At 44.9% G+C, this 26,813-nt stretch overlaps 1 protein-coding gene and 1 pseudogene across 1 annotated transcript; both read left to right on the top strand.

Annotated features, from left to right (window-relative positions):
• Positions 1–2,853: 2,853 nt before the first annotated feature.
• Positions 2,854–6,125, top strand: LOC135713581 (uncharacterized). The gene is made up of 3 exons (XM_065236712.1): positions 2,854–3,210; positions 3,278–3,834; positions 6,041–6,125. The coding sequence occupies exons 1-3, from the start codon at positions 2,854–2,856 to the stop codon at positions 6,123–6,125; spliced, it is 999 nt and encodes a 332-aa protein (XP_065092784.1).
• A 10,532-nt stretch (positions 6,126–16,657) lies between these two features.
• Positions 16,658–26,813, top strand: part of LOC135713580 (uncharacterized) — a 51,207-nt pseudogene continuing 41,051 nt past the window's right edge.

The following is a 26,813-nucleotide window of genomic DNA, read 5'->3' as shown; positions in this document are numbered from 1 at the left end:
ACGTGTTGTATTCTTTCTCCCGATTAAATACCTTTTTACAAAGTATTCCGCGTGTGTAAAGTTATTTCCACTGTGCTTCCGAATTCCCGGTGACCCTCCCGTTCCACTGACACCTGATTCTGTCCATCAATTCGGACAGTGGTCGAGAGAGCTGAAAAGGCGTCCAAACAGAAGCGGAGAGGAGATCGATATTGCGCCGTCATAACGATCGACGTCAAGAATGCGTTCAACAGCGCCAGCTGGGAGGCCATCGCCGAAGCACTGCATAGAATGAGGGTCCCTGACTACCTGTGCAGGATCCTGAGGAGTTATTTCCAGAACCGGGTTCTGGTCTACGAGACAGACATGGGACAGAGATCGATTAGGATCACAGCGGGAGTTCCACAAGGCTCCATCCTTGGTCCAACGCTCTGGAACGGGATGTACAACGGCGTGCTAACGCTGAAACTGCCCAAAGGAGTTGAGATCGTTGGCTTTGCGGACGACGTCGTCTTGACGGTAACAGGCGAGACGCTGGAAGAGGTGGAAGTGTTGTCAACCGAGGCAATCGACATGATTGGTAACTGGATGAAAGGAGCGAAGCTGCAAATAGCCCACCACAAAACGGAAGTGTTATTGGTCAGTAACTGTAAAGCGGTACAGCGGGCGGAAATCACCGTCGGGGAGCACACCATAGCCTCGAAGCGTGTGTTAAAATACCTGGGAGTGATGATCGATGACCGGCTAAACTTCAACAGCCACGTCGAATATGCCTGTGAGAAGGCTTCGAAGGCCATCAACGCGATAGCTAGAATCATGCCGAACAACGCTGGTCCCAGCAGTAGCAAGAGGCGTCTTCTGGCCAGCGTGTCATCATCGATACTGAGATATGGAGGTCCAGCCTGGGTTCCAGCGCTGGAAACAGAACCAAAGGAAACTGAGCAGTACGTTCCGGCTCATGGCCATGCGAGTCGTGAGTGCGTACAGAACCATCTCGTCGGAAGCAGTATGCGTTATCGCCGGTATGATCCCTATCGGCATCACCCTGGCGGAGGACAGTGAGTGCTACAGGCAGAGAGAAGCCGGAAGAGTACGGAAAGTTGTGAGAGTGGAGTCATTGGCTAAGTGGCAACAGGAGTGGAACACGACGGAGAACGGTAGATGGACACATAGACTAATACCGATTCTTTCGACCTGGGTGAACAGAAAACACGGAGAAGTCAATTTCCACCTAACGCAGTTCCTGTCTGGCCACGGCTGCTTCAGGAAATACCTGCATCGGTTCGGACACGCAGCGTCACCCCTCTGTCCGGAGTGTGGCAACGTCGATGAAACGCCGGAGCATGTGGTCTTTGACTGTCCAAGGTTCGAGGCAGTGCGAACGGAGATGCCCGTCCTTAACGTGGAGAATGTCGTTGATGAAATGTGTCGAGAGGAGGACTCTTGGAATGCCGTCAGCAGGGCAGTCACACAGATTATGTCAGAGCTGCAGCGTAAATGGAGAGAAGAGCAGCGATCTAGCAACGCCAGCTAGCGCTGAGAGTACGACAAGTGCATGAGCACAGCCACCCCCCGAAGTAGTCGCTTCACAGTGGTCCCGGGGGGATCCAGGCAGAGGAGAGAGTAAGGAATGGGTTTAAGTGGAGCTGCACTAGGCAACTAGTGGATACCACACCGTGCCACCTTCACTACAGGCCAGGCTTCTTGAAGCTTTCCTAAACCTTACTATAAAAAAAAAAAAAAAAAAAAAAAAAAAAAACACACGCGTACACACACACACACACACATACACACACATACACACACACACACACACACACACACACACACACACACACACACACACACACACACACAACACTCGCATACACACACGCACACACACGCACACACACACACACACACACACACACATATATACACACACACACACACACACACAGGGCTACCAATGGTGAGTTGACAACCTAGCTGTGGTTCTCACAAGTTCCTACCTTACACCTCCCCGTGGTGTAGCCTGGGCAATGTTGTCCTTCTGACAATAGCAAAGTGAGGGGGTGCGACGCGAACACTGGCGCGGTAACCATAACACGGCGATAAAGGAAATGCTTCGTCAACCCGCAGGAGTGCCAACCGGCACATTAGGATCGACGCCAGTAAGATCCTTATTACGGCATACTGGATACGGCATGGAACTATGGACACGACACGGCACAATGGATTGGATACCACGCTACAGGGCTGACAGTCGTGCTATTCTGCTCCCTAAGTAAAGAAGGGTGACACCTTCTTGAAATGGCGAGTGGGCTAATAGTGCGGCTGCCCCCGTCCCGCTAAAACCTTGGCAGGCCTCCGGATACGTTCAAAACTCGTCACCAATTGGTGATTGGTGAGTAGTAGACTCAGATGTAAGATTCCTGATTTACACCGATGTGGCTCTGAACACGGCCCCCATGAAGGACCGTGTCAACCCTAGCACGGCCTCCCTGCTTGCAAATATAACCATGAGATCACGATAGGAGACTACATACAACGAGTGGAGATAGCGGCCCGGAGGGACGACCCATCAGAATGGATAACATTGGAGAAAAAAAAAACAAAAAAGACGAAAACGAAAAAACCAAAAAAAAAAAAAAGGATGGCGGCAAGACGCCGGATAGGGAAAACGGAGGAGCGAACGTGTTCGCAAAAACCAGAAAGCTGCAGAGATCACCAGCGTCAAACCAGGTGACCACAGCGAGTTCCAGTAGTAGCATACCCCAAGTGGAACAGCATGGACCCCAAGGAGAGCAGCTAGGTGCGGTGCCATGCCAAATATTCACACCAAAATCTAGCAGTGGCAAACAGCAAGAATTGCAGCTTGGGAGAATCAAAATGACGGAGTTTAGAAGGAAGATCGAAGAACTCTATGTGTTCGTGAAGGATAAGAACAACATACACAAGGAGGTCAAGCTACTAGCGACGGTCATCAAATCCGGCATAGCTGTGGCAGATCGGGAACTGCAAGAATGGAGAAGAAGAGCCGAAGCGGCCGAAAAGGCTCTGCTTGAGGCCAAGGAGAATGCAATGCTGGCTGTAGCGCAGGAGACGCCGAAGGGACCAACGAACTCACGTCCGGAAAAAAGAGATAGGGAAACGCCAGGAGACGAAGAGGACCCCAAAAAACACAAGGACGACGAATACGGAGACAAGGAGCAAGAAGATGGAGAAGACAATGATTGGCGTAAAGTCGTAAACCAGAAGGAGAAGAGGAAAAAAACTGAAGGAAGAGGAAAAAAGGAAGACGGAACAGAAGTAGAAGGAAGAGAAGGAAAAGAAGAATGAAGAGGAAGAGAAAAAGAAGAAGACGGAAGAGAGGAAGAAGGAAGTCAAGAAGAAGGAAAACCCCAGGCATCATAGGGAGAGAAGTAAGGGCGACGCTCTGGTTATCGAGGCGAAAGATAAAACGACATACGCAGCACTCCTCCGGAAAATGAGAGAGGATCCGGAGTTGAAGCAACTGGGCGAGAACGTGGTGAAAACCAGGCGCACCCAGAAAGGCGAGATGCTCTTTGAGCTGAAGAAGGACCCGTCGGTGAGGAGTTCAGCCTTCAAGGAACTCGTCGAAAAATCTCTTGGCGAGGACGCGAACGTAAGAGCCTTATCGCAGGAGTCAGTGGTCGAGTGCAAGGATCTGGATGAGATCACAACGGAAGACGAGGTACGATGTGCGCTGAAGGTGCAAGGCAATCTGGGAGATGTGCCTATGACAATCCGGTTGAGGAAGGCGTACGGTGGTACACAAATGGCGTCGATACGACTTGCGACGGACGCAGCTAACGAGTTGCTGAAGACAGGACGAGTCAAAGTTGGGTGGTCAGTATGCTCCCTGAAAACTATCCCTCGGGTTACCAAGCAAATGGAGAGATGCTATAAATGCATGAACTTTGGTCACCAGGCGAGAAACTGTAAAGGCCCTGATAGATCGGATCTGTGCAGGAAATGCGGAGAGAAGGGGCACGTTGCTAAAGACTGTATGAAGCAACCGAGGTGCATGCTATGCAGAAAAGAGGACGGAAACGGTCATATGACGGGAAGTTTCAGGTGCCCAGCTTACAAAAAGGCGATAGCGGGCCAATAGTAATGGAGATAACCCAAATAAATCTCAATCATTGTGACACAGCACAGCAACTGTTGTGGCAGTCGACTACGGAAACAAAGTGCGACGTTGCAATGATTGCGGAGCCGTATCGAGTCCCTCCCGATAACGATAACTGGGTGGCCGATAGAGCAGGGATGGCGGCAATACATGTTATGGGCAGGTATCCCATACAAGAAGTGGTGACGAGGTCTTACGAAGGTTTTGTGATCGCCAAAATTAATGGAACCTTCGTATGTAGTTGCTATGCACCCCCGAGATGGACAATGGAACAGTTTCACCAGATGCTAGATGGACTCACCGGAGAGCTCACCGGGCGGAGACCAATCGTCATTGGAGGAAATTTCAATGCTTGGGCAGTGGACTGGGGAAGCAGATGTACCAACGCAAGAGGGTATAGCCTGCTGGAAGCTCTGGCAAAGTTGGACGTCAGTCTGGCCAACGAAGGAACCATCAGTACCTTCCGCAAAGATGGTAGGGAATCCATTATCGACGTCACTTTCTGCAGTCCGTCGTTAGTGACAAGTATGAACTGGAGAGTGTGTGAGGAGTACACTCATAGTGACCATCAGCAAGGTTGCAAATACTCATTTCAGCTTAAACAATGTTTTTTTTTAAATTATGAAGTAATTAGATGCCATGATCATATTTTGAATTGGTAGGATACAAGAAGAGGTTGCAAAGAATGTGTTTGACATATTAAACCTGTTTATTTCACTTCATGAGAGTCACAATCAGCGATTTTTCACAAACTCACTAACTCACTCACTCACTCACTCACTCACTCACTCAGCGATCCGAAAATCGCTGATTGTGACTCATAGAATGCAAAATTTACAGGTTTTATATTTCAAACGCATACTTTGTAACCTCTTCTTGTAAGTTACAAGTAAAACATACCATCATACCATCTTTTGGTTTTATTATTCCGAAAAACATTATTTTAGCTGAAATGAGTATTTGCAACCTTGACCATCAGGCGATTAGGTACAGCTTTGGCCAACGGATACCTATGGCAATGTGGAAAACGAAAGTAAGCAAGCGGAGGTGGCCGTCTGTGTCATAGCAGGGATGATGTCAATCAGCCTTATCATTAAGGAGGATGTGGCGTGTTATGACGCGAGGACCGTTCGAGGGGTGCGCAACAACGCGCGAGTTGTGTCGACCGCGAGATGGCAATTGGAGTGGGAAAACTCCACAAAGGGGAGGTGGACTTACCGCTTGATACCTTCCGTATCAAGCTGGGTCAACAGGCGCCATGGGGAAGTAAACTTCCACCTGACACAGTTCCTGTCAGGCCATGGCTGCTTTAGGAGCTATCTGCATAGGTTCGGACATGCAAGTACTCCCACCTGCCCCACATGTGCTGGCGTCGAGGAGACCGCCGAACACGTCGTGTTTGCCTGTCCACGTTTCGAGCCAGTATCGAGCGCTATGCTAGCGATATGCGGAGCGGATACCAGTCCGGACAACATCGTTCATAGGATGTGTGGTACCACCGAGAACTGGAGCGCGGTGGTGACTGCGGTCACCCACATAGTTTCGGTATTACAACGACAGTGGCGAGCCGAGCAGCAGTTACCTACTGCCCGACCAGATCGTTAGAGTATTGCTAGAGAGGCGCCATAGCGCTACAGCGGCCCCTCCCACGAAGTAATGCCTTCGGGCGGTTCCGGGGAGGCCAAGGGCCAAGCGCACAGGGTAAGGTTTAGTGGGTCGGGAGTGAAATTCTCCCATCCCCACACCCTGAGTTCCTTCTCAGGTGTCTGTGAGCAGATTCCCCCCTGTATAAAAAAAAAAAAAAAAAAAAAAAAAAAAAAAAAAAAAAAAAAAAAAAAAAAAAAAAAAAAAGCGGAGGTGGAAGACGAAGGCATTCGACAAGGATCTCTTTGTAGAAGCTCTCCGGGTTGACCGAATCGTTAGCGAGGGCATGCGACACAACCATGCCGAGGAAATCGGAACCAAGGAACAGACGGCGCCCAGCTTACTGGTGGAACGAGGCACTTAGCACTCTCCGCGATAGCTGTCTCCGAACCAGAAAGCGAGGGGGGCGACACATCTAAATTTTAATTTTAGATGCTCAAAAAATCTCACACTAGCGAATCAATCTTCGAAAAATCTTCTTGCATTTCTCGTATCTACTTGCACCGCGCATCGTCTTTTTGCAGGAAATCTTCAGAATCATCATCAATCTTCTTTATATCTACTGAGCGTGCGAGCAGCTAGCCACAGCACAACACAATCTTTCCTGCAGCGTAGATAGAGTCGTCCCCCTCGCCAGAAAGCGCGTTCAGAGAGCAAGAACTGATGCAGACAGAGCAGAGCGAAGGGTGGTGTTTCGAGCAGCCAAGGCCGCTCTAAAACGGGAGATAAAGCTGAGCAAGTCAAACTGCTTCAAGGAGCTGTGTCGAGACGCTGATGCCAACCCCTGGGGTGACGCATACCGAGTCGCGATGGCGAAGATTAAAGGTCCAACGATGCCCGTTGAAATGTGCCCAGACAAGCTGAAAATCATCATGGAGGGACTTTTCCCGAAGCACGACCAAATGACCTGGCCACCTACACCGTACGGCGAGGCAGAGGCAGACAACACCGAAGGTAGACAAGTCTCCAACGAGGAACTCGTAGCAGTGGCGAAAGGACTGAAGACGAAGAAAGCTCCCGGTCCGGATGGAATCCCCAACGTGGCGTTGAAGGCGGCGATCCAGGCGTTCCCGGACATGTTCAGGATAGTGCTGCAGAAGTGTCTGGATGAAGGTCACTTCCCGGACCGATGGAAGATACAGAAGCTAGTGCTGCTGCCGAAACCCAGAAAACCACCGGGGGATCCGGCATCGTATAGGCCTATATGCTTGCTGGATACAGTCGGAAAGCTATTGGAGAAGATCATCCTCAACAGGCTAACGAAATTCACGGAGAGTGAGCATGGATTGTCGGTGAGGCAGTTCGGATTCCGGAAAGGGAGATCAACGGTGGATGCAATTCGGACAGTCGTCGAGAGTGCCGAGAAAGCGTCTAAACAGAAGCGGAGAGGAGATCGATATTGCGCCGTGATAACGATCGACGTGAAGAACGCATTCAACAGCCATCGAGGCCATCGCCGAAGCACTGCATGGAATGAGGGTTCCTGATTACCTGTGTAGCATTATAAGGAGTTACTTCCAGAACCGGGTTCTAGTCTACGAGACGGACATGGGAGAAAAATCAATCCGGATCACGACGGGTGTGACACAAGGCTCCATCCTTGGCCCAACGCTCTGGAACGTGATGTATGTACAACGGCGTGCTAACGCTGAAGTTGCCCAAATGAGTTGAGATCGTAGGATTTGCGGACGACGTCGTGTTGGCGGTAGTAGGCGAGACGTTAGAAGAGGTAGAAATGCTGGCAACCGAGGCGATCGACACGGTTTACAACTGGATGCAAGGAGCGAAGCTGCAGATAGCCCACCACAAAACGGAAGTGCTATTTGTCAGTAACTGCAAAGCTGTTCAGCGAGCAGAAATTACCGTTGGGGAGAACGCCATAGCATCAAAGCGCGTGCTGAAGTATCTTTGAGCGATGATCGATGACCGGCTAAACTTCAATAACCACGTCGACTACGCATGTGAGAAGGCGGCGAAGGCCAACAATGCGATAGCCACCCAACAAACAATTTTAGCTGCAGATCAGCTAATACAGACAAAAAATAGCTGCATAAGGTAATTTTCGGCTGTATAAGCTAGTCTGCCGCTAAAATTGTTAGTTGGGCAGAATCATGCCTAACAATTCTGGACCAAGCAGCAGCAAGAGGCGTCTTCTGGCTAGTGTATTGTCGTCGATACTGAGGTATGGAGGTCCAGCCTGGGATGCAGCGCTGAAAACGAAGAAGAACCAAAGAAAATTGAACAGTACGTTCCGCCTCATGGCCATGCGAGTCGTGAGTGCGTACAGAACAATTTCGACGGAAGCAGTATGCGTTATCGCCGGTATGATACGCCATCACCTTGGCGGAGGACACCGAATGCTATATGCGCAGAGATACCAGAGGAGTTCGAAAAATGGTGAGAACGGAGTCGATGGTTAAGTGGCAACAGGAGTGGGACGCAGCGGAGAACGGTAGATGGACACACAGGCTAATATCGATTCTTTCGACCTGGGTGAACAGGAAGCATGGAGAAGTCAACTTCCACTTGACGCAGTTCCTGTCTGGTCATGGTTGCTTCAGGAAGTACCTGCATCGCTTTGGACACACAACGTCACCCCTCTGTCCGGAGTGTGGCAACGTAGACGAAACGCCGGAGCACGTGGTTTTTTACTGCCCAAGATTTGAGGCAGTGCGAGTGGAGATGTCGGCTCTTAGCGCGAGAAATGTCGTCAGTGAAATGTGCCGGGATGAGAGGACGTGGAGCGTCGTCAGCAGGGCAGTGACGCAAATTTTGTCGGAGCTGCAGCGAAAATGGAGAGATGATCAGCGAGTTAGCAACGCCGGCAAGCTGAGCTAAAGAGAAGTGCTTGAGCACAGCCCCCCCCCCCCCCGACGAAATACTCTAAGGGAGTTCCGGGGGGATAGTGGCTAGAGGCGAGTAAGGTTTTAGTGATTAAAAGTCTCACACTGTGCCAGAAGGAGAACAAACACGCAACACAGTGACAGGCCGGGCTTTTGAAGCTTTCCTTACTATAAAAAAACACACACACACACACACACACACACACACACACACACACACACACACACACACACACACACACACACACACAGCCATCTTAAAAACTGAATGCAAAATCCCAAAACCACAAATGACAAGAATTTTCGTAGACGCACACATAAGAAAATCATTTTTTTTGTGCCCGCTAAACAGAAATGCACTCAATTTGAGTTGACTTCTTTTTGCTTGTTTCACCCTTTAACGTTTACATATGCATGATATTTTCAGAGAAGTTTTATGTATTTATTACCTCTAAAATTCTTTTGAACATTGTACACCGAAAAAAAAACTGATCCGCGAAAGTTACAAGCAAAAATCTCCAACCGCAATGACAGCGGCAGCAGAAAAGCCCGATCTGAGTAAGCCTACTTGTCTGATTGAAAACTACTTAAAACCAAATCGACTTCGGTTAGTTAGGCATTTTGATGTCATTTGTGACAACTGTTAAACTTGTCGTTTTCTTCCGCTTCTGTGACTGTTTTGTAATTCTACAATGTTTAAGAAAGAAAAAAAAAACTTTTATTAGAATAAGTCTGTCTCGGTCACAACGACGCAACGACACCATAAACCTATTGAACCAGTTTTACTCAGGTGAGTAACCTACCAACCGAGGGGCCGCATCCGGTTGAATTGGTCCGTTATGTCTCGATTCAGCGACCAAAACAACGCACGCGAAACAACAATCAAAAATTACAATTCCTGCCTAATTTATTGCAATTTCGTGTGGAACTTTAATGCTGAAAATTCCAGCTGAAATATTAATGAATTTCCTCCTTACAATCACTGTCGAACAAACAGCAGGGCCTGATTTGTCGCTCGAGTGATGGACAGGCAGACAAGATTTCTTCTTCTACTATTATTCCCCCTGAGCCACAAATTGTTCCAGCATTCTGGTCCGGTCAGCAGTCTACAAAAATACAGGAAAGAACAAATCGAAAACAAGAGTAAAAACTTTAATTTATACCCCGATTTCAATTGTTGCTTGTTTTGTCCGCTCCGTTCATTGCGCGGAACGAGAAGAGAACGCATTTTTGTCGTAATTTGTCATTTGTTTAATTGGACAATCTTTCCACATAAGTTCACGCGCACGATTCAGCTACACCGCGGACGGATTCAAGATGGCGACCGAAGGCATTTTTATAATTTTATTTCGATGTACGATTTTTGCGCTCGAAGTGAACAAAAAGCAAAACACAAAAGATGAAAGCGGATTCGTCATTTTCAGTTCACGCGTTCTGGACTGGAAGCTGACGAAATTGTGGTTCTCCAATTTTGCCACTCTCCTCACTTATTGCGCGGTTTAGGAAGGTGACTTCCGAATGGTTGCAGCTCAGTGTATGAGTGTGTATGTGTGTGAGGCAAAAAGTGCGGAATTTTAACAAGATGTTTATTTTTATTTCAAACAATAAGAGAATGCCAGTTGCATTTTAAGTTGACTTGGTCAGAATTCGGTGGCAGTTTCCCCGGTTTTGAGCGTTGAATTTGATAATTGCCAACTGTTTTGTCAGTTTGTTATTTGTAGATTTTGTCATTGCTACACCAAACCGGGCAATGAAAGATTCCCTTCTGTTTGCACAAAATACATGCGGCGTAAATGCAGTACGATATTTTCGTTTCAAATCGAATTTGATTATCAAAATCATGATCAGATTTTCATGAAACTTAGTAAATTTGTTCGGTATGGCAATCATTCAAACTTGTGCTCAAATTAAGTCATTTTTGATTATTATTATTATTATTTTTTTGTTCCATAAACAATCAATATGAAACTAACGATTTTAAATTGGCTCATTACCGAGGGCGACGACTCTATCTACGATGCAGGAAATATTGTGTTTTGCTGTGGCTAGCTGCGCGCACGCTGAGTAGATAGAGAGAAGATTGATAACGATTCTGAAGATTTCCTGCAAAAAGATGATGCGCGATGCAAGTAGATGCAACAAATGAAAGAAGATTTTTAGAAGATTGATTTGCTAGTGTCAGATTTGTTGAGCAATGGGACTAGCCTATTGGTCGAATGTACATCTATAAGCTTACCTCATTATCATACTAGAATCTGTGTTTATTTTGATTTGCCTTATAAATTAACCACTTCATTCGAGCAGTTAAAATGACATTTACTACCACTCGAACTTTGAAATAAAACATTATTTTGAGATGTTTTCTTCTAGAACCACGAGGAATGTAGCCATTGTTTGTACGTTTCATAAAAAAAATAGAAATTGGTTGGTCCAGTTTTATGGAATCGCTGGTAGAAAGTCACGCCAAAACTGCTTGACAAAGTGGTCAATTTGACAGAGTTTAATGAGCGGTTCGTGGATTTTCCTACGTTTCGAGGGGTGCTTCAATCAGTTTGGGACCGACGGTCTGGTACTTCCTGAGTCAAAAGATTGAGCATGTTTCTTCGGGATCCCTTGGTCTTTGTGTTAGTGTTTCATGATATTCAGCGAAGTCTCGAGTTCAGAGCTTCAGAGAAATCTCATTAAATTAAGGAATTTTTTCAGAGACTTACAAAAAGTTCCGTGGAATCATGGGATATTCCGAGAATTGTATGAATGATCCGAAAACTGCATAAGCGTCAGGGAAAGTTAGTGAAAATTCGTGATTTAAGGTAAAGTTCCGTGAGCGTTCATGAAGTTTCCAAAACTTTAGGAAAATTATTGAAAATTTGAAGGCAATTCTATTAACTTCAGTAAAATCTTGGGTACTTTTAAAAACTTTTTGATAACTCCTTACTTGAAATAGACAAAAACTCACAAACAGGCTGCTTTTTCATGGTATATAGAGTGCTAATTCAATAATCAATTAATTACCTCAACATTATGCCTCTAATGTTGGCTGATACATAAATTCAGCAATCGACTAAATTTTCAAAAGCAACCAAAAATATCCATTAGTACCGTCCCAATGACGCGTTTATGTGGATAAAATTGATAAATAGAAGATTTTTTGCGATGGGCCCAATCTTAGATCCACATTAGAGCCAATTCCCCTACAAAAAATTCTATAACCCATATTAAATTTCCTATGTAAGCGCCGATCGAAACAAACATTTTGACGTCACTACAAGGGTGATTGAGTAAAAACCGAATCATGCGAAGCGGAATGAAAGCCGAGGGAAAATCGGATTAATCATTTTGTCAAGCTTCTGCTTTCATGTTCCATCAGATGTCACTGCTGTTGTTGGCGGTGGCATCGATCGGAAACTACACATAATTTGTTTTCCAATAATTGTTCACAGAGAACAGTGCAGTACAAAACATGTCTGGTACCTCTATATATGCATTTAGATTAACAACCGAAGTCCGAAGCTCACCCCTCACAGGATTTCCTTCCGAATTGTATGAATGGGGCGGGGCAGAAAGTATCGTTTGAGCAGAATATGTAAAAAAGGAGGGACTTAGAATGTTAATCTAAATGCGGTACCAGACATGTTTTGTAGTGTCAGATAGGGTTAACTACCCCATTTCCGGCTTATTAAGCACAACCCGCAATTATTCTTTCTTAATCTAGTGCAGTTTAGCACCAAACGGAATGTTATTGTTACTTGCTCTGTGTTTTTATGGTTTTTATCAATTTGAACGATTAAAAAAACTCTAAAATTGATGGTGTAAAAAAAAAAAGATCTTATTCCGGATTTGTATCTGAAGGGCGAAAAGTGGAAGAGGCTGATAGGCAAACAGAAGGTCATCAAGATGGAGTGAATCAAGCGGGCCGCCATCCGGGAAGTTGAAGCATTTGAGTAAGGGTTGGTCGCCGGTAAGGGCCAGTAAGTGCTGCCAGCAGATGAATCAAGAGGTATTCGAAACAAAATTGGTAAGAAATGTCCATTCAAATCGATTTAATACAGTTGAACAAATTTCAAAACTATATACGTGCCAGATTTGGAAATAATATTTTTGAATCTGGAAATGTGTTTATGATACCATTATCCATTTGATAAAGGTAGAGTGAACATGCGGGGCTTATTGTAAGTAAAAGTGACCTCGGAGTGGTCGTGAATTACCAGGCATTCTGAAATGAGTCACTGCAATAGAGCTAACACCTTCTAACTCCCGGACTAAACCTGCTTTAATTTAATGGTAATAAAACGCAGTTTTCTTCCATAATAACACTGCCGGACAGTGGGGGTTAGATTGTACACACACACACACACAAACGGAATGTTATTGTTACTTATGGCTTCCAAATTTTACCTTTCTGTACGTACCGTAAGATTTGATATACACACTTAGATTTTTTTGCCGAGATGGGCACCACCGAGCAGCTCGGCATTTTATTTTGCTGGAAATTCAGCAAAAAATATGTTTGTTAGCTGAGATCTCGGCGAAATTCCCGTTTGTTAGCTGAATCTCGGCAAGTTTTTCACTGAGATCCAGCAAAATAAAATGCCGAGCTGCTCGGTGGTGCCCATCTCGGCGAAAAATCTAAGTGTGTAGAGAAACAAATTATTTAGATATTGTTAAAAGTCTAACACTGCTTCTTGACGCCAAACTCGGCCTTACGCATTGAAACGCCAATGAATTCACTTCGGCCTATCGGATAAAGAAAAAAATTGATTCGGTCGGAGAACTTCTTTTGTTTTTTTGGGATTTATGGGTGCAAACCTTCATATCACGCGTTCTCATTGACTTTATTCGGTAGCTTATTAACTAAATTATCGTACCAAACGTCTAATTGACTTGTTAACTCTGAAATCATGGATTTATTTGAAGTTTTCTGCTCGATAGGCCCAAAATCGGCGATTAGACCCAAGTAGTTCTCTAGCCTACCCTACTCTATTTTGTAATCTATGAAAGGAAATCACAAATTGGGTGTCATAAAAAACATGGCAATTGAGAGATTGAGCTCGTGAGAACTAATTTTCTCACAAATTTGAATTTTTTGGCTTTCTGGGGATTGGTAGTAAAGCAGGTAAAACTGTAAGAAGAAAAATGTATTTCCGGTAAACAGTATTTTCAAATACTAATTAATTTACAAATTAACTTAACTTGGCTAATTAATTTAACTTGTCGTTCACTTTTATACCTTAATATGCACCTAAAGCGAATTATTCCCACTTCTTTCAAATTCTATACGTGGATTTTTATCACTTCCTATCAGTGGAACAGCGCCATCTTTGGAAAATGGCCGGACGATATGATTAATCTCACCAATACAATCAGGCCTGCCTACAATTCCACACCTTCTATAGACAGGTTGATAACTTGATAGCTAGCTGGTTGCGGGAACTGATGTCCTTGACAAATGTCCAAATAATACTCTTTAACAAATTTGTGGTGGTCCGGACCGTTTAGTCGTGATGGTTGAGTAATGCTGAGCTATTAGGGTGAGGCTGGCGAGCTGTTAATTGTTTGGAGCAAGGTTGACACGCTTGGCATAGATGACCCACAGCTACTCACGAGGAAACTGATTTCGATCCAGCGGCTTCTTCCTCCTTCTATGGGTGGGCTCTGCAGCTCACTGTTTGCAGGCTGTCTTTCGTGGGGTACTGGAAAAATATGTTAACGCCACACGCTAAGCACTGCAGCTGCTGATGCTGCTGCTGCTGACGTTGACGACCGGACACCACCACACACGGTGATTGAATGAGCACCGTTCAGTGAGACAGGATCGAATTCGATTTTTAAATCTGTGTTAGGAAATGCGCTGTTAGGTAATCGGTGATAATTTTGATCACCATTGCAACAGTTGGACATTGTGTATTTTTCAATAGTGACTTAATGAAAATTAATAAAGTGTTCAATTGAGCAGATTGGAAGATAAATTCCCAATTCTTTGGCTTGTTTAGAATTAAAATTCATCCGCTATTGACAGAGGTATATGTGGTCAAAACCTGACCTATTCTCGTCCCGCGGTCGATTTTGGTTTTTTTGAAATTGCACCCCCAATATGTTGCCGAAAGACGTAATCCTACGTCAAAAAAACATTTCAAGCTTCTGAATTTTTAAAATTTGATTTGTGCCCGAAGAATTTTTTTTCTCATGATCTATTATGTTATATTACTGAATGAAAATAATGCATTATGTTCTTCGAAATATCCCTAGTAAGAGAATTGGAAATATCTCTGTGAAATGATCAGATTCCCTGAAAATTCCAGCTGTTTTCAGGAAATATCAAATTCCTGTTGAATTCCCGGTCACATAACCTTTTATGAATTGACGATTATGAAGTATTATAAACTATTAAGATTTGTCACTCAGGCAAAATGATCAGTGGCAAAACGTCATGCGGTGAAATTGGCAGCGCAATATCTTCCGGCGAAATTAACTTCGGCGAATGACTTCCGGTGAAAATTACCTCACCCGTTTGAACTTCAATGTGCAACCAGTTGGTTTAAATCCTAAGATTTTAAGTTTCACGCTAAGACTTCCTTAGAGTATCACCTTAATCTAGATGACCGCGTCATTGGGACGGTTGTTACCGTTGGGACATAATATCCCTTGTTTGTCAGTCAAAAAGTAGTTCAATTGTAAAACTTTTATTGTTGCTAAGTGTTTATTGTTTATTTATTTACATATTGAATATTATATGCAGTTATATTAAATAATTCATAAATAAAAGCCTAGCTAGGATTAAATTAATTGCATGCACACTCAAGAAACAAATTCAAATTGATAACCTAAGAACACAATTTGTTACACTACACTACACGAAAACCTATACCCTTGGGAAAAGCTGATGCAGAGCTAAATGCATTACCACAGAGGAGGCAAAGGACTACGATGAAAAATGATATATCTGAAAGGGAGAGGCTACTGGTGGTCCTATTAGTGATGGCATGTTCTTTTTCCAAGTAACACCTCAAGTGAGAAACATCTCGAAACTAGACCAGTTGTGCACAGTGAAGTGGAAAAGTGACTATAATCTCAATTTATATTGTTAAATTGGAGAAAGTCGAACCAGGACCCATTGTATTCCGGTTGAAGTCGTTCCGTTACCGGTTAGCTAAGGCAGCTGACCTGGAATAAAAGTCCCGTGCGAGGTGCGTAGCCAAACCCAAACCTCGACCAGCCAAAGGTCCATTGTGATCGCAGGTTCACGAATAGACCCACAGCCCACGTGGCCTCCGTCCGCAGAGGTTAGGCCAGGGGTACCGACGCCGTCGTATCCAGCCAGCAGATCAACGAACGCAGCCGATCAGGTGCTTTTCGGTCCGCATGACCAACAACCGATCGCGAACCTACGACGTCCCACCACGCTCTTCTGCAGCAGCAGCCGGCCGGCCCATCATACCCACAAACACACATACCATTGCTGTAAGTCAGAATAAAAATGTGTTTAACTTTAGTTTGCGTTGTGTAGTTTTTTTATCTGGTGACTGGACTCTTGTTAGGCAGATTCCCTTGATAAAAGCCGACCCTGAGCGCAAAAGTGCCTCAAGCTCGAGCTTGCCGGAAGCAATCAAAAGAGGCCTTGAGAGCCCACCTTCAATGGTTCCCGTGGCTAGAGAAGGAATCGAAGGCATTGTAGGAGGGTCCGTCTGATCCCCTATTAACACGGTACTAATGGATAATTTTGGTCACTATTGAAAACTATCGATTGTTGAATTTATGTATGGGCCAAGGGGTGGTCACTCTACACACTTATTTTGCGCCAACATTTTTCTCAGTGTACCTCAGTGTGCCGCAGCTATGTCGGCAGTGCCAAGAAGTCATTGAACTGACTTTTGTTTGCTTGTGAATAATGCCTTGTTTGGCACCCCGGTATTTTAACAGCTCTTGTTTTTTTTTTATTTTCAATGTTTTCAAAAACATGCATCTTCGGCGGAAGGCCGACCCCGCACAACGAACGTCAATCATTAGTCAACCAGCCCTTCTGAAAGCCGGCGGAGGAAACGGATTTGCACCGAATATGTCACCGCCCGAGTATCATCCGTCGGAAAACTGGAAACCAACACCGGCCGGAACACACGTCGAACTGATGAAGGATGCACCGCTGACCCGAAACGGACCAGCCAACTTCATTCAACCGGCACAGCAACAGGGCGCAGTGATGATGGTCTACGGACTCGAAAACAACACAGCCAACACCGATAAGCTGTTCAATCTGCCATGGTCTAGATGGGAGACGCAATCGCAGACGAACGTACACCCTGCCGGACAATCACTTCCCAGGCCAGCAAAAATCAGTATGCCGTATGTCGTCCGAGGATCTGCTGCTGACTGCATTCACCACCAAGGACTGCCACCCGTCGCAAGTGCGAATGTTCCCGCTGAAATCGGAAATTTCCTCCTCCGGATTGGTCGAGTACCCGAGCGTAGCCCTGGCGGTGAACGCCATCATGAAGTGCAACCACAGCGCGATCGATCACAAATGCACAAAATTTCCGTTCATTAAGAAGCTGTGCTTCTCCTCCTCCAAGAAGATGACCGGTGCGTGGAGCAACGAGAACATCGAAAACACGTTAGCTTTCTTTTTCTGAGAAAAGAAAGGATTTTCCGGTTTCTGTGTAGTTAATGTTATGATTCTTAATGTGTTAGTTGGAAGTGCAAAAAGGCAGGAGAGTACAAATAATTTGTTGAACTATTTGAGGTTTTGCCAAGATGGTCCTCCAACATTATATGTTGGACGATGGAACGGTTGGTGTAGCAGTCACCGCCATGGATGTATTCGAGCAGTTCGAATGGTCGGATGTTATAGTTATTGTTTGGTTGTAGACTTTCCGATTAAAGCTCAAGCACTGCTTGTCGTGACCGGCCCGATATTTCCAGCGTCCGCCACGACTACACGAATTAGCGATGCAGCTCCCACGGCTGCGGCTGATTCCAATGCTGCTGCTGCTGCTGTTCCTTCTGCTGGTCCGTCTCCTCTAAAACTCATAAAACAAGACGGACCAGCAGCAGCCGTGTGAGCTGCATCGCTATTTCGTGTAGCCATGGTCGGAAACCTCGGTTAGGTCAAGATACCGCTGTCAGCTGTTCTTCGTCTGATGGAAGGAAATGTGGATGCGACTGCCGTCACGGGTGTAACGATTTTGAGAATCCATGGCGAGACTTGGTGGAGATTCACGGTTGTTTTGAAAATAATTTGATTATATTGTGGCAACATCAATAACAAATTTTGCACACTGCGTAAGCGCAGAAAAAGTTCAGTGTTGCCAGTAACTTTAAAGATCATAAAAATTGTAAGCATGGGTGCCAAACAGCGTCAATGACGACGCACGGGTGTGCCCAAGTTTGATTTTGGCACACTGTGTAGAGTGACCAACCCCTTGGTATGGGCCCATATTAGGGGCATTTAGGCCGACATTACATCCATTTCTCCTAAATATAAAAAAATAATTATCTAAAATTTGGGATTTTTCATATCAAATTCGGAAGTATAAATTTCGGATTCAAAACAGAGAAAATATCTGATCAGCCATAAAAAAAAACCATCACCTGTTCCTATTTTTTCCGGAAAGTATTAAAATGTTGTTCATTTCAACAATTTTAAATACACTGCATACATAATCAAATTTAGTTTTATGCCGTTTTCATTGGAGCTGCGTGCCATCTCGGACCATTTTAGCGAGCAAAAGGGGACGACGTGCAAATGCAAATAGGTTTCGAATTAATAATCGAGTTCAATTTTTAATAAGCTGTTTAACAAGCGGTCACCACCACACTCGGAAGTGGCTCAGGGAGACGAATGAACGCTAAGTGTTGCTTTTTGACATTTTCGTCGATGACGGTAACGTGGCGTGATAATGTTTATTCTACCCATATAAAATAAAAAACGATTTATTTATGAATAATTAATAGGTTTATATTTGCTTTTCAATATGCTGTTCTATATGGAATAGGCTAAAGAGGTCAATAAGTTGGTAGTGTTTTCAGTTGATTGTTTCTGAACCAAGCATTGGAAATTTACAATGAATCATTGGTGAGAACTTTCAACCCATTGTGTTACTTTGGTTGGCTAAATAGTCCGTTAAGCTTGGACAAAGTTAACAATTGTTTCCGTTTTGGTGAATCGTAATTGATGCAAAATTGCACTGACCGTTTAAAGATAGTTCAATAGTGACGCAACAAGTCTTGTTAGAGTTATGTCTTTTTATTTGATTTTTGGTGATGAGACCATATTCTTCGGTGCACGGTTAAAAAATATTTGCATTATTTGACAAATCCAAGGTGATCAGGACATTTGATTATTGAGGAAGAAGAAAAGAAACCTACTGCTTTTATGATCTCGATGACGCCTATTCTGCACCACGAGTGAGGTGAGGTGACCCGCTGTCATTAGTGAGGTGCCAATAATCACCGCGAGTGAGGTGACTCTTTATTGGATTTGCACGGAGAGTCTCCTCACTTGCAATGACTTTTGACACCTCAGTAAGGCAGTGACCAGTTCCAGGCCAAATAGGATTAAAAAATAAAAATGTTGACTCGACCTTCTCCGCTTTGAATGAAACTTTGTTTAATTGTGTGTTATGGGCAATCATTCACATTTTTTGCAAAAAAAAAACAGCCATTTTGGATCTTGTAATATATTTTTTCAAAATGGCGTCTTTAACATTTTCAATAAATTGTAGCAGAAAACGTCACTTATGCAGACAAAGTTGTTTTAGACAAGTGAAGTCTTCTCATCCCTCTCCAACTGGGGAATTTGGTGAAGAGAAATGATCAACCCGATTTGTACCTTCCTCAAAGTTGTCCTTGCTCGCTTTCTACTCTCTATATACAATGTTCACACTGCCGTACTCTAACGGAACTATCAACTCTATACTTTCATCTTCTCATCTATCGTATAAAAATGACCACATTAGTATGTTATTTGAAATCAGCCAGTCGGGCATGGTCGTCACTCAATCTCTCTTTCGTGTCCGTCTCGTCAAATTTTTCAGAGAACAGCTGACAGATATCTTGCTTAGATAAGGCCACGTTACCATTATGTATCATAGGCGATGGCAGACCAGCTTTTTTTTTCTTTTCTTTATTTAACGTCGGTCTCTGTTCCGCAATCTAGTGCCAATCACCGACGGACATCGATTGCCATCCATTAACGGCAATCGAATGTGCAGCAAGGCAGCTTCCACACCTGCGTAGGATATCGCACCCATTCAACACACATGGGCCGGGACCAACGGCTTTACTTCCCTTCCGAAGGAAGACGTGACCAGAGATTTTTATGCCTCAGAAAAATCCCACCGACCTCGGCTGGGATTGAACCCAGACCCATCGGGGTGTTAGAAAGCAGTCACGCTTACCACTGCACCACCGGCGCCGGCGGTGGCAGACCAGCTTCACGACGTTGTTCGTTGACAAACTTCCAAAACTGCTTGGGACGTGACTTAAGCTTTCTCTGCAATCCACGATCCTGACATAGTGACATTGAAGGGATAGTGTGCGGTGCTTTGTGAATTTCCTAAGCACGGTTCTCTTTCTGGATTTCAGTCGACGAAATTCGCTCGTATGCTATGGTGGATGGGTCGTATGATGATGATTCTTTTTCGGAACGTGTCTGTCAATGACAAATGCCAAGACATTGGAAATAGTTTGAGCGGCGGACTTAATGTCAACGGTGTCTAATAAGTCATCCCAATCTCAACTGGAGAGTAACTCGGTGATGCCCCGTAATGTATGTACACGCAAACCAAAAATCTATTACAATAAATGTTAGTTCCGTTTCCTATCATCCTCTGTTCATGAACATCGCAACGAATGTTAGGAATTGACCATGCAAGCGATGTAATGGTTTTTTGTCTTTTTTTATTTCGTGTTAGCGTGGATATTTCTACTATACCAGTAAGATTGTAGAACAACGCACGTTGTAGAACATTGTAGAACGACGCACACACTTGCCTCGAATGCCTCTATTACAATGAATGTTAGTTCCGTAAAGCTGGGTTTAGATTAGGCAAGTCAAATGATCAACTCAGTTTAATTCAATTGGCTTGAAAAGTTGAGCCTGGTTCAACTTTTTTCAATTCAAATGAGTTGATCAAGTCAGTTGAATGGCATGGTTTACACGTTCAATTCGCGTTCAAGTCAGTTGAATTCAACTGACTTGATCAATTGGCTTGCCCTGTCTAAACCCAGCTTAATGGTTTTTTGTCTTTTTCATTTCGTGTTCTATCTACGCTTTCGACTATACCAGTAAGCTTGTAGAACGACGCACATTGTAGAACATTGTAGAACGACGCACACACTTGTCTCGAATCTCTCCAGCAGAAAAAGCATACGAAGTCGAGCATTTTTATTTCGTGTTCCATCTACGCTTTCGACTATACCAGTAAGCTTGTAGAACGACGCACACATTTGTCTTGTCTCGAATCTCTCCAGCAGAAAAAGCATACGAAGTCGAGCATGCGAGAAAATGAGCGCTTCATATTTGCTTTTAGGCTATCCTTATTCAGGAGCATGGAGAGAGCAGTGGAGAAAGCACGGGTCTGATAATCGCAACGTTTGTGGTTCGAGTCCAGTCAGCAACCAAACTCCTATTTTTTTTCAACACAATAAATTTACCTCACTAATACACTCTACATTTTTCGGTCTCCAATTTTCTTGCATTGGACCGCAGCTAGGTATATCGCATCCTCGGTTCATGCGGTCTCCACTAACATCCTCTGATGATGAATCCCACATACTTGTAAGCGAATCTTACATCCACCGGTTGGGTGTAGATCACCTTTTCGTGGTACGTTACGGGATGTAAGATCTACCACCGATTCCTAGTCCTGACTACTTCAAACTAGGGGAACAGGATTTTTCAGTAATCAAATGAACACATCTTAGTCCTTGTTACTTTTGATGCCTTGTTGATAGTGATAAGTCCTTGGATTGCTTGGACCGAGGATGATCTAGAAAGGGGCTGTTCATTAACTACGTACACACTAAGATTATTTCACCGAAATCTGTGAAATTTTACCGAAATCTCAACAGCTGAACATTCGGTAAACAGTTCGGTGATTTTTCACAGATTTCCTGTAACTTTTCATCGAATATCTGTGAAAAATCACCGAACTGTTTACCAAACGTTCAGCTGTTGAGATTTCAGTAAAATTTCACAGATTTCGGTAAAATAATCTCAGTGTGTACGTAGTTTATGAACAGCCCCAAACAAGGATAAAAATGAGTTAGTTAGTCTTCATCTATGTGATTCCTAATCTTCTATACGTTGTTCCCTAGTTTGAAGTGGTTAAGACTAGGGTTCTGAAGCATGGTCATTATCGGTGTCATTGTTAATTTTGTTTCTATGAAATCCAATTTGGACTTACAAATGGGGCGCGGCTGTGGAGGGTGTTTCAACACTCTAAAGGTTATAAGTAGCGGGACCTTTCAATTAGAGCCGGATCTTTGCGATAAATGCAAGAATGACAACTGTAAAAAAATACTTCATCATCATTTAATTTACACGTGACGAGATCTTTGGCATAAATGATGAGACGTAAACAAACATGTCATGCAGCACGTAACAGCATCAAGGCCCAGGCAGCAGTCTCCGCTGTAGCCAGGTGGGCCAGCGCGGTAGGTTTCCAGCTTTCAGCCACCAAAAGCGTCAGGTGCCACGTGTGTCCATCCCGGCACCGTGTCAGCGGGCCACCTATTAAAGTTCAAAGCCAGCCCATACCACTGAAGAAGACGGTCCGTATTCTGGGGGTACTTGTTAACCGGTCCCTCAACTTCGAGCAGCACTTTAAGGCATTCAAGAACGACTGCCGCAGTAGGATCAACTTGATCGGCACTATCTCTCGCCTCCACCGGTATAACAATCGCGACACTCGTTTCCGAGTTGCAAGAGCCATCATCGATAGTCACCTACTGTACGGTCTTGAGATGACGTGCTTCGCCCCCGAAAAGCTCGTGCAGATACTAGCACCAACTTTCAACACCTACGTTCGGATTGTCTCCGGTCTTCTTCCGTCAACGCCCGTCGATGCCGCATGCATCGAAGCGGGTATTCTGTCCTTCCGCCATCGTATAACCGCAGCAATTGCAACGAAAGCCGCTGCCTTTACCGCAATGGCCTCCCGAAATGACAGGGGAACAGACTTCCGCATGACTGCCAATTCGGAGCTCCCCCAGTGGCCAAGGTCCACTGGTACGGAGAGAAAAGTTGGCGCATACCTCCACCAAAAATCGAGAGTCGGATAAAGAGCAGGTTCAAGACTGGAGATAACTCTGCAGCGCTGAAGAGAACAGTAGCCGAACTGCTAGGCTCAGACTACCCAACCCATGCCCACATATACACGGACGGATCGCTTTCCCGAGCCGGGGTCAGAATTGGAGTAGCCGGAATTTCAGCACCGATGAGTAGCAGCCTACCGCCACAATGCTCGTTCTCCGCTGAAGCTGCGGCCATCTTTGTTGCCGTTACAACACCCTCGGACCGGCCCATACTGGTGCTATCCGATTTGTACAGCATGATACAAGCCCTTACATCGGAGACCCTGACTCACCCCTGGATACAGGGTATTGTGGAGGCCACACCTCCGAACACAGTGTTTTTCTGGATCCCTGGGCACTGCGGTATCCCAGGAAACAGCGAAGCCGACAGCCTGGCAGGGTCTGGACCAGCTGGCCCCCGTTACACCGACCAAGTGCCACTACAGGACGTAAAGCGATGGATAGTCAGCAAAATGTGGGAAGTCTGGGAAGCAGAGTGGTGCCAATCCCAATCCCTCTTCATCCAAAGAATCAAAGGAACGACGAGCAAGTGGACGGATATGTCGAAACTAAGGGACCAGAAGGTGGTTTCTCGTCTTAGGACAGGCCATACAAGGATTTCACAAAGTTTTGATGGGACGAAGTTCCACAGAATGTGCTACGTTTGCGGAATCACTGCATCGGTGGAACACATCCTATGCCTGTGTCTGCAATACCAACAACTACGGGAGCAGTGCGCACTTTCCAACAGCATTAGGGACATACTGGGCGACGAAGCTTCCACTTTAGCGACAGTTATTTATTTCCTCAAGGACGCTGGGCTATACAACAACATTAAGGTCCTTTTAACTTTCTTTTGGCTGACGGGACATCTCTGCCGGACGAGGTATTACCCCTCCTACTGTGGAGCTCCGATCTCTTTCAAAACCCTGCATACCTTAGATGTGCCAGATTGTTTTTTTTTTTTCTCGTTGCCTGTATTGTTAGTGTTTTTACTAGAATCTGTTTTAATTGCTTCTATTTGAGTACATGTGAATTGTAAGCCAACTCCGTAACAAAATTTTCAGGCAGAACCCTCCTCTGGGGCCTCCTATTTTATTGAGATGAACTAGCCAACGACTAAAAATCTCTCTAATAAAGTCACAAAAAAAAATCATGCAAAATTAAGTGCTCCGAAACTGAAAAGTTCGAAAGCACGTTTAATTGAGCTGAATTTTGCGTCTATTATGACTCAATTTTATGTCAAAATTGACGCTCGTATATGTCAAGCTTAGGGCACTTAAATTTACATCAATTTGTGTGTGTAGTACACACTTAGAAATAGCTAATTTTACACGTGACGGAATCCATTTTGACATAAATCATGATACGTAAACAAACATGGCATGACAAATTAAGTGCTCCGAGACCAAAAAATTCGTTACTCAATGGAAAACACTATTGATTGAGCTGAATTTTGCGTTTATTATGACTAAACTTTTGTCAAAATTGACGCTCGTATATGTCAGTCTCAAGGCACCTAAATTTACATGGTTGTTTCTAAGTGTGTAGAAAAGATCAAATTACTGGTCGCAGTAAACTAACACCGGTCCCGAACAGAGGAAAAAAACCTCGGCGATACTACCATAGAGGTAACTCTAAGACCAGAAGGTCCCGAAGAAGAAGAAGAAGAAAGGTCCCGAAGAAACGTGCTCAACTTTTTGGCTCAGCTCTGGTACTCTCTTTGGTTCCAAGCTAATCGATGCACCCCTCGAAACATAAGAAAATCCACGAACCCCTCATTTTATCTGTCAAACTTTTATAGCAAATCAAAACAAACATTGTGTAGTACTATTTGCTATCGATTTGCTTGGGACCAATAGGCTAGTCAAGTGAGCCAATTTTGAATCGTTAGTTTCCACTGGTTGATACTACCATGGTCAGCGTTGTGAAAATCGTAGGAAACGGTGGCAGGTGAAGTATTAAAATCATGCATCAGCTTAGTACTTAACGTCACCAGTAGCAGCGGGTGGTGACGATCCAGTCTCACCAAAGGAGTGGGCACCTCGCATAAGAAAGGAGTTATGTCCTGGGTGCTTACAAAGCAAAGATCCAAACTGCGGTTGGTCTGGTTAATAACATGATTGATTTGAGTAAGAGTGACTGAGCTGTAATTATCCAGAAGGAGCGAAGGGTTGGGATTGATGACAGAGTGATCCATATCAGGATAGAGGAAGCCGTTGTGAGCTTGTTTTTCCATTAAATCCCCGGCAGATTGAAGTCACCAAACACAATAACTTTATCGGTTGCTTTAGCGGTATCCAGAACAGAGAAACTCGATTGGCAATGGGTTTCGATGAGGTCACGCTAGCGTAACCGGTCGAGAGGAAAGTACACCGCACAGAGAAACAAGGTGCGATCGCCCGGTTTGATCCACACTAAGCATTATTTTCTAGAAACCTCGCTTTAAACCTAGAATTTACAGTCACTAAAACACCTCCACCTTTAACTTTCCACCTATCAGTAGCATTCCTACCGCAACGGAAAACTTCGTAATCGTCGTCGAACACCTGACGAGAGATCGTGCGTGAATCTAACCATGTCTCCGTGAGAATAATGATGTCGTAGTAAAGATCCAAGGTAACGACGCGAAAATCATCAACATCACAGTTGATACCACGGACGTTCTGGTAGTAGACGGATATCTCATGCTGACAGTTGACAGGACGGATGCATGGACATGATGTGGTTAGTGCGGAGGCCGCAGAACCGGAAACACAACTAGAAGTTAAAGCTGGACTGAGGCAGAGAAATCGGGGGCTGGTGATGGTGGTGGTCCAGAAACAGTAGAGGTAGCGTTTCGTATGAACGGTGTACAAGTAGGTCCGTTGTCGGGCAAAAAATTTCGGAAGACACCGTTTCTCGACTCAAGCGCAGGACCGGGATGTCTGCTAGTCGCTGGCGGGAAGGGTTCGAATGCAGAGAGTGGAAAAGGGGCTTCCTCAAGGCGAGTGACAAGAATGCGTCCCGGTCTCCGGCTAGCAGAGGAGGCTCCGGGAAACCAACTGGCACTGAAATTCGGCTCCGAAAGCTCGAAATTACAGTAGTGTTTGCCTGATGTAGTAAGCTGAGAACCATCAGCTCACATCTAGACTCAGGGCCAAGATGACTTGACTGAACGCAGGCATGCTTTCTACGGTGCGTCCTGGTGCAGCATTATTCTTGAAGATCGTGGAAACATGTACGGTGAGCAGATTGACCAGTCGAGGACAACGAAGGCGCATCGTTTAGTCTCGAGGGATTCGGGAGTACCTAAATGCGGGAAAACTCAACACACAACATGAACGAAGGTGGCATTACGCAGGACTGAATTGGGGTTATTGGGAGCTTCCATCAGGATTTCTACGGTGCGTCACGGATGCTGAGAGTATGTTAGGCCGTCACTCAATAGAGGCAGGATAGTTTAATTTGGTGACTTTCAGTGTTCGTGAATCTTCAAATTCGTGAAACCAGATACTCTCCGGTCAAGAATCGCAGCAAAGTGCCGAATCACGTAGATCCTCCTTAGTACCAATCTTGACCGACACGAAGTTCAACGTGGATGGATCTCCCCCTCTTGGTACCAGCTTAGTCACCATTACAGCATCACTGGGCCCCAATGCCAAACAGTCGCGAATGAGTGTCGCAATTTCATCGTTCGTAGTGCTGAGGTGAAATGCCACCCACACTTTGTGCGAATTCTGGTAAACAGTTTTGATCGCTAGGAGGCTTCGTACTGCTTAGAATAGGCTTGTCGTTCGTACTAATCCAAGTCCGGTGACGCTTTGGAGTATTTCGAACGGAGTTAAGCCGATTGGATCGGGGCCAAGACAATGTCGAAGTAGATGACAGCTTCGAATCAACTTTGGCTACAAGGGCGAACGCTACCGAGTTCAACTTTT

The sequence above is a fragment of the Ochlerotatus camptorhynchus genome, unplaced genomic scaffold (assembly GCF_037179485.1).
Source record: "Ochlerotatus camptorhynchus isolate MF236.1 unplaced genomic scaffold, CSIRO-AGI_Acam_v1.1 ptg000569l, whole genome shotgun sequence".
NCBI classification, from domain to species: Eukaryota; Metazoa; Arthropoda; class Insecta; order Diptera; family Culicidae; genus Ochlerotatus; species Ochlerotatus camptorhynchus.
The sequence above is the reverse complement of the archived record's forward strand: the minus strand, read 5'-3'. Positions and strand labels throughout refer to the sequence as shown.

Coding starts and splice junctions, on each gene's coding strand:
- LOC135713581 (XM_065236712.1), top strand. CDS start 2,854: ATGACGGAGTTTAGAAGGAAGATCGAAGAACTCTATGTGTTCGTGAAG. Junction 3,211..3,277: donor ACAATGATTGGCGTAAAGTC/GTAAACCAGAAG, acceptor GAACAGAAGTAG/AAGGAAGAGAAGGAAAAGAA. Junction 3,835..6,040: donor GGACGAGTCAAAGTTGGGTG/GTCAGTATGCTC, acceptor CCGAATCGTTAG/CGAGGGCATGCGACACAACC.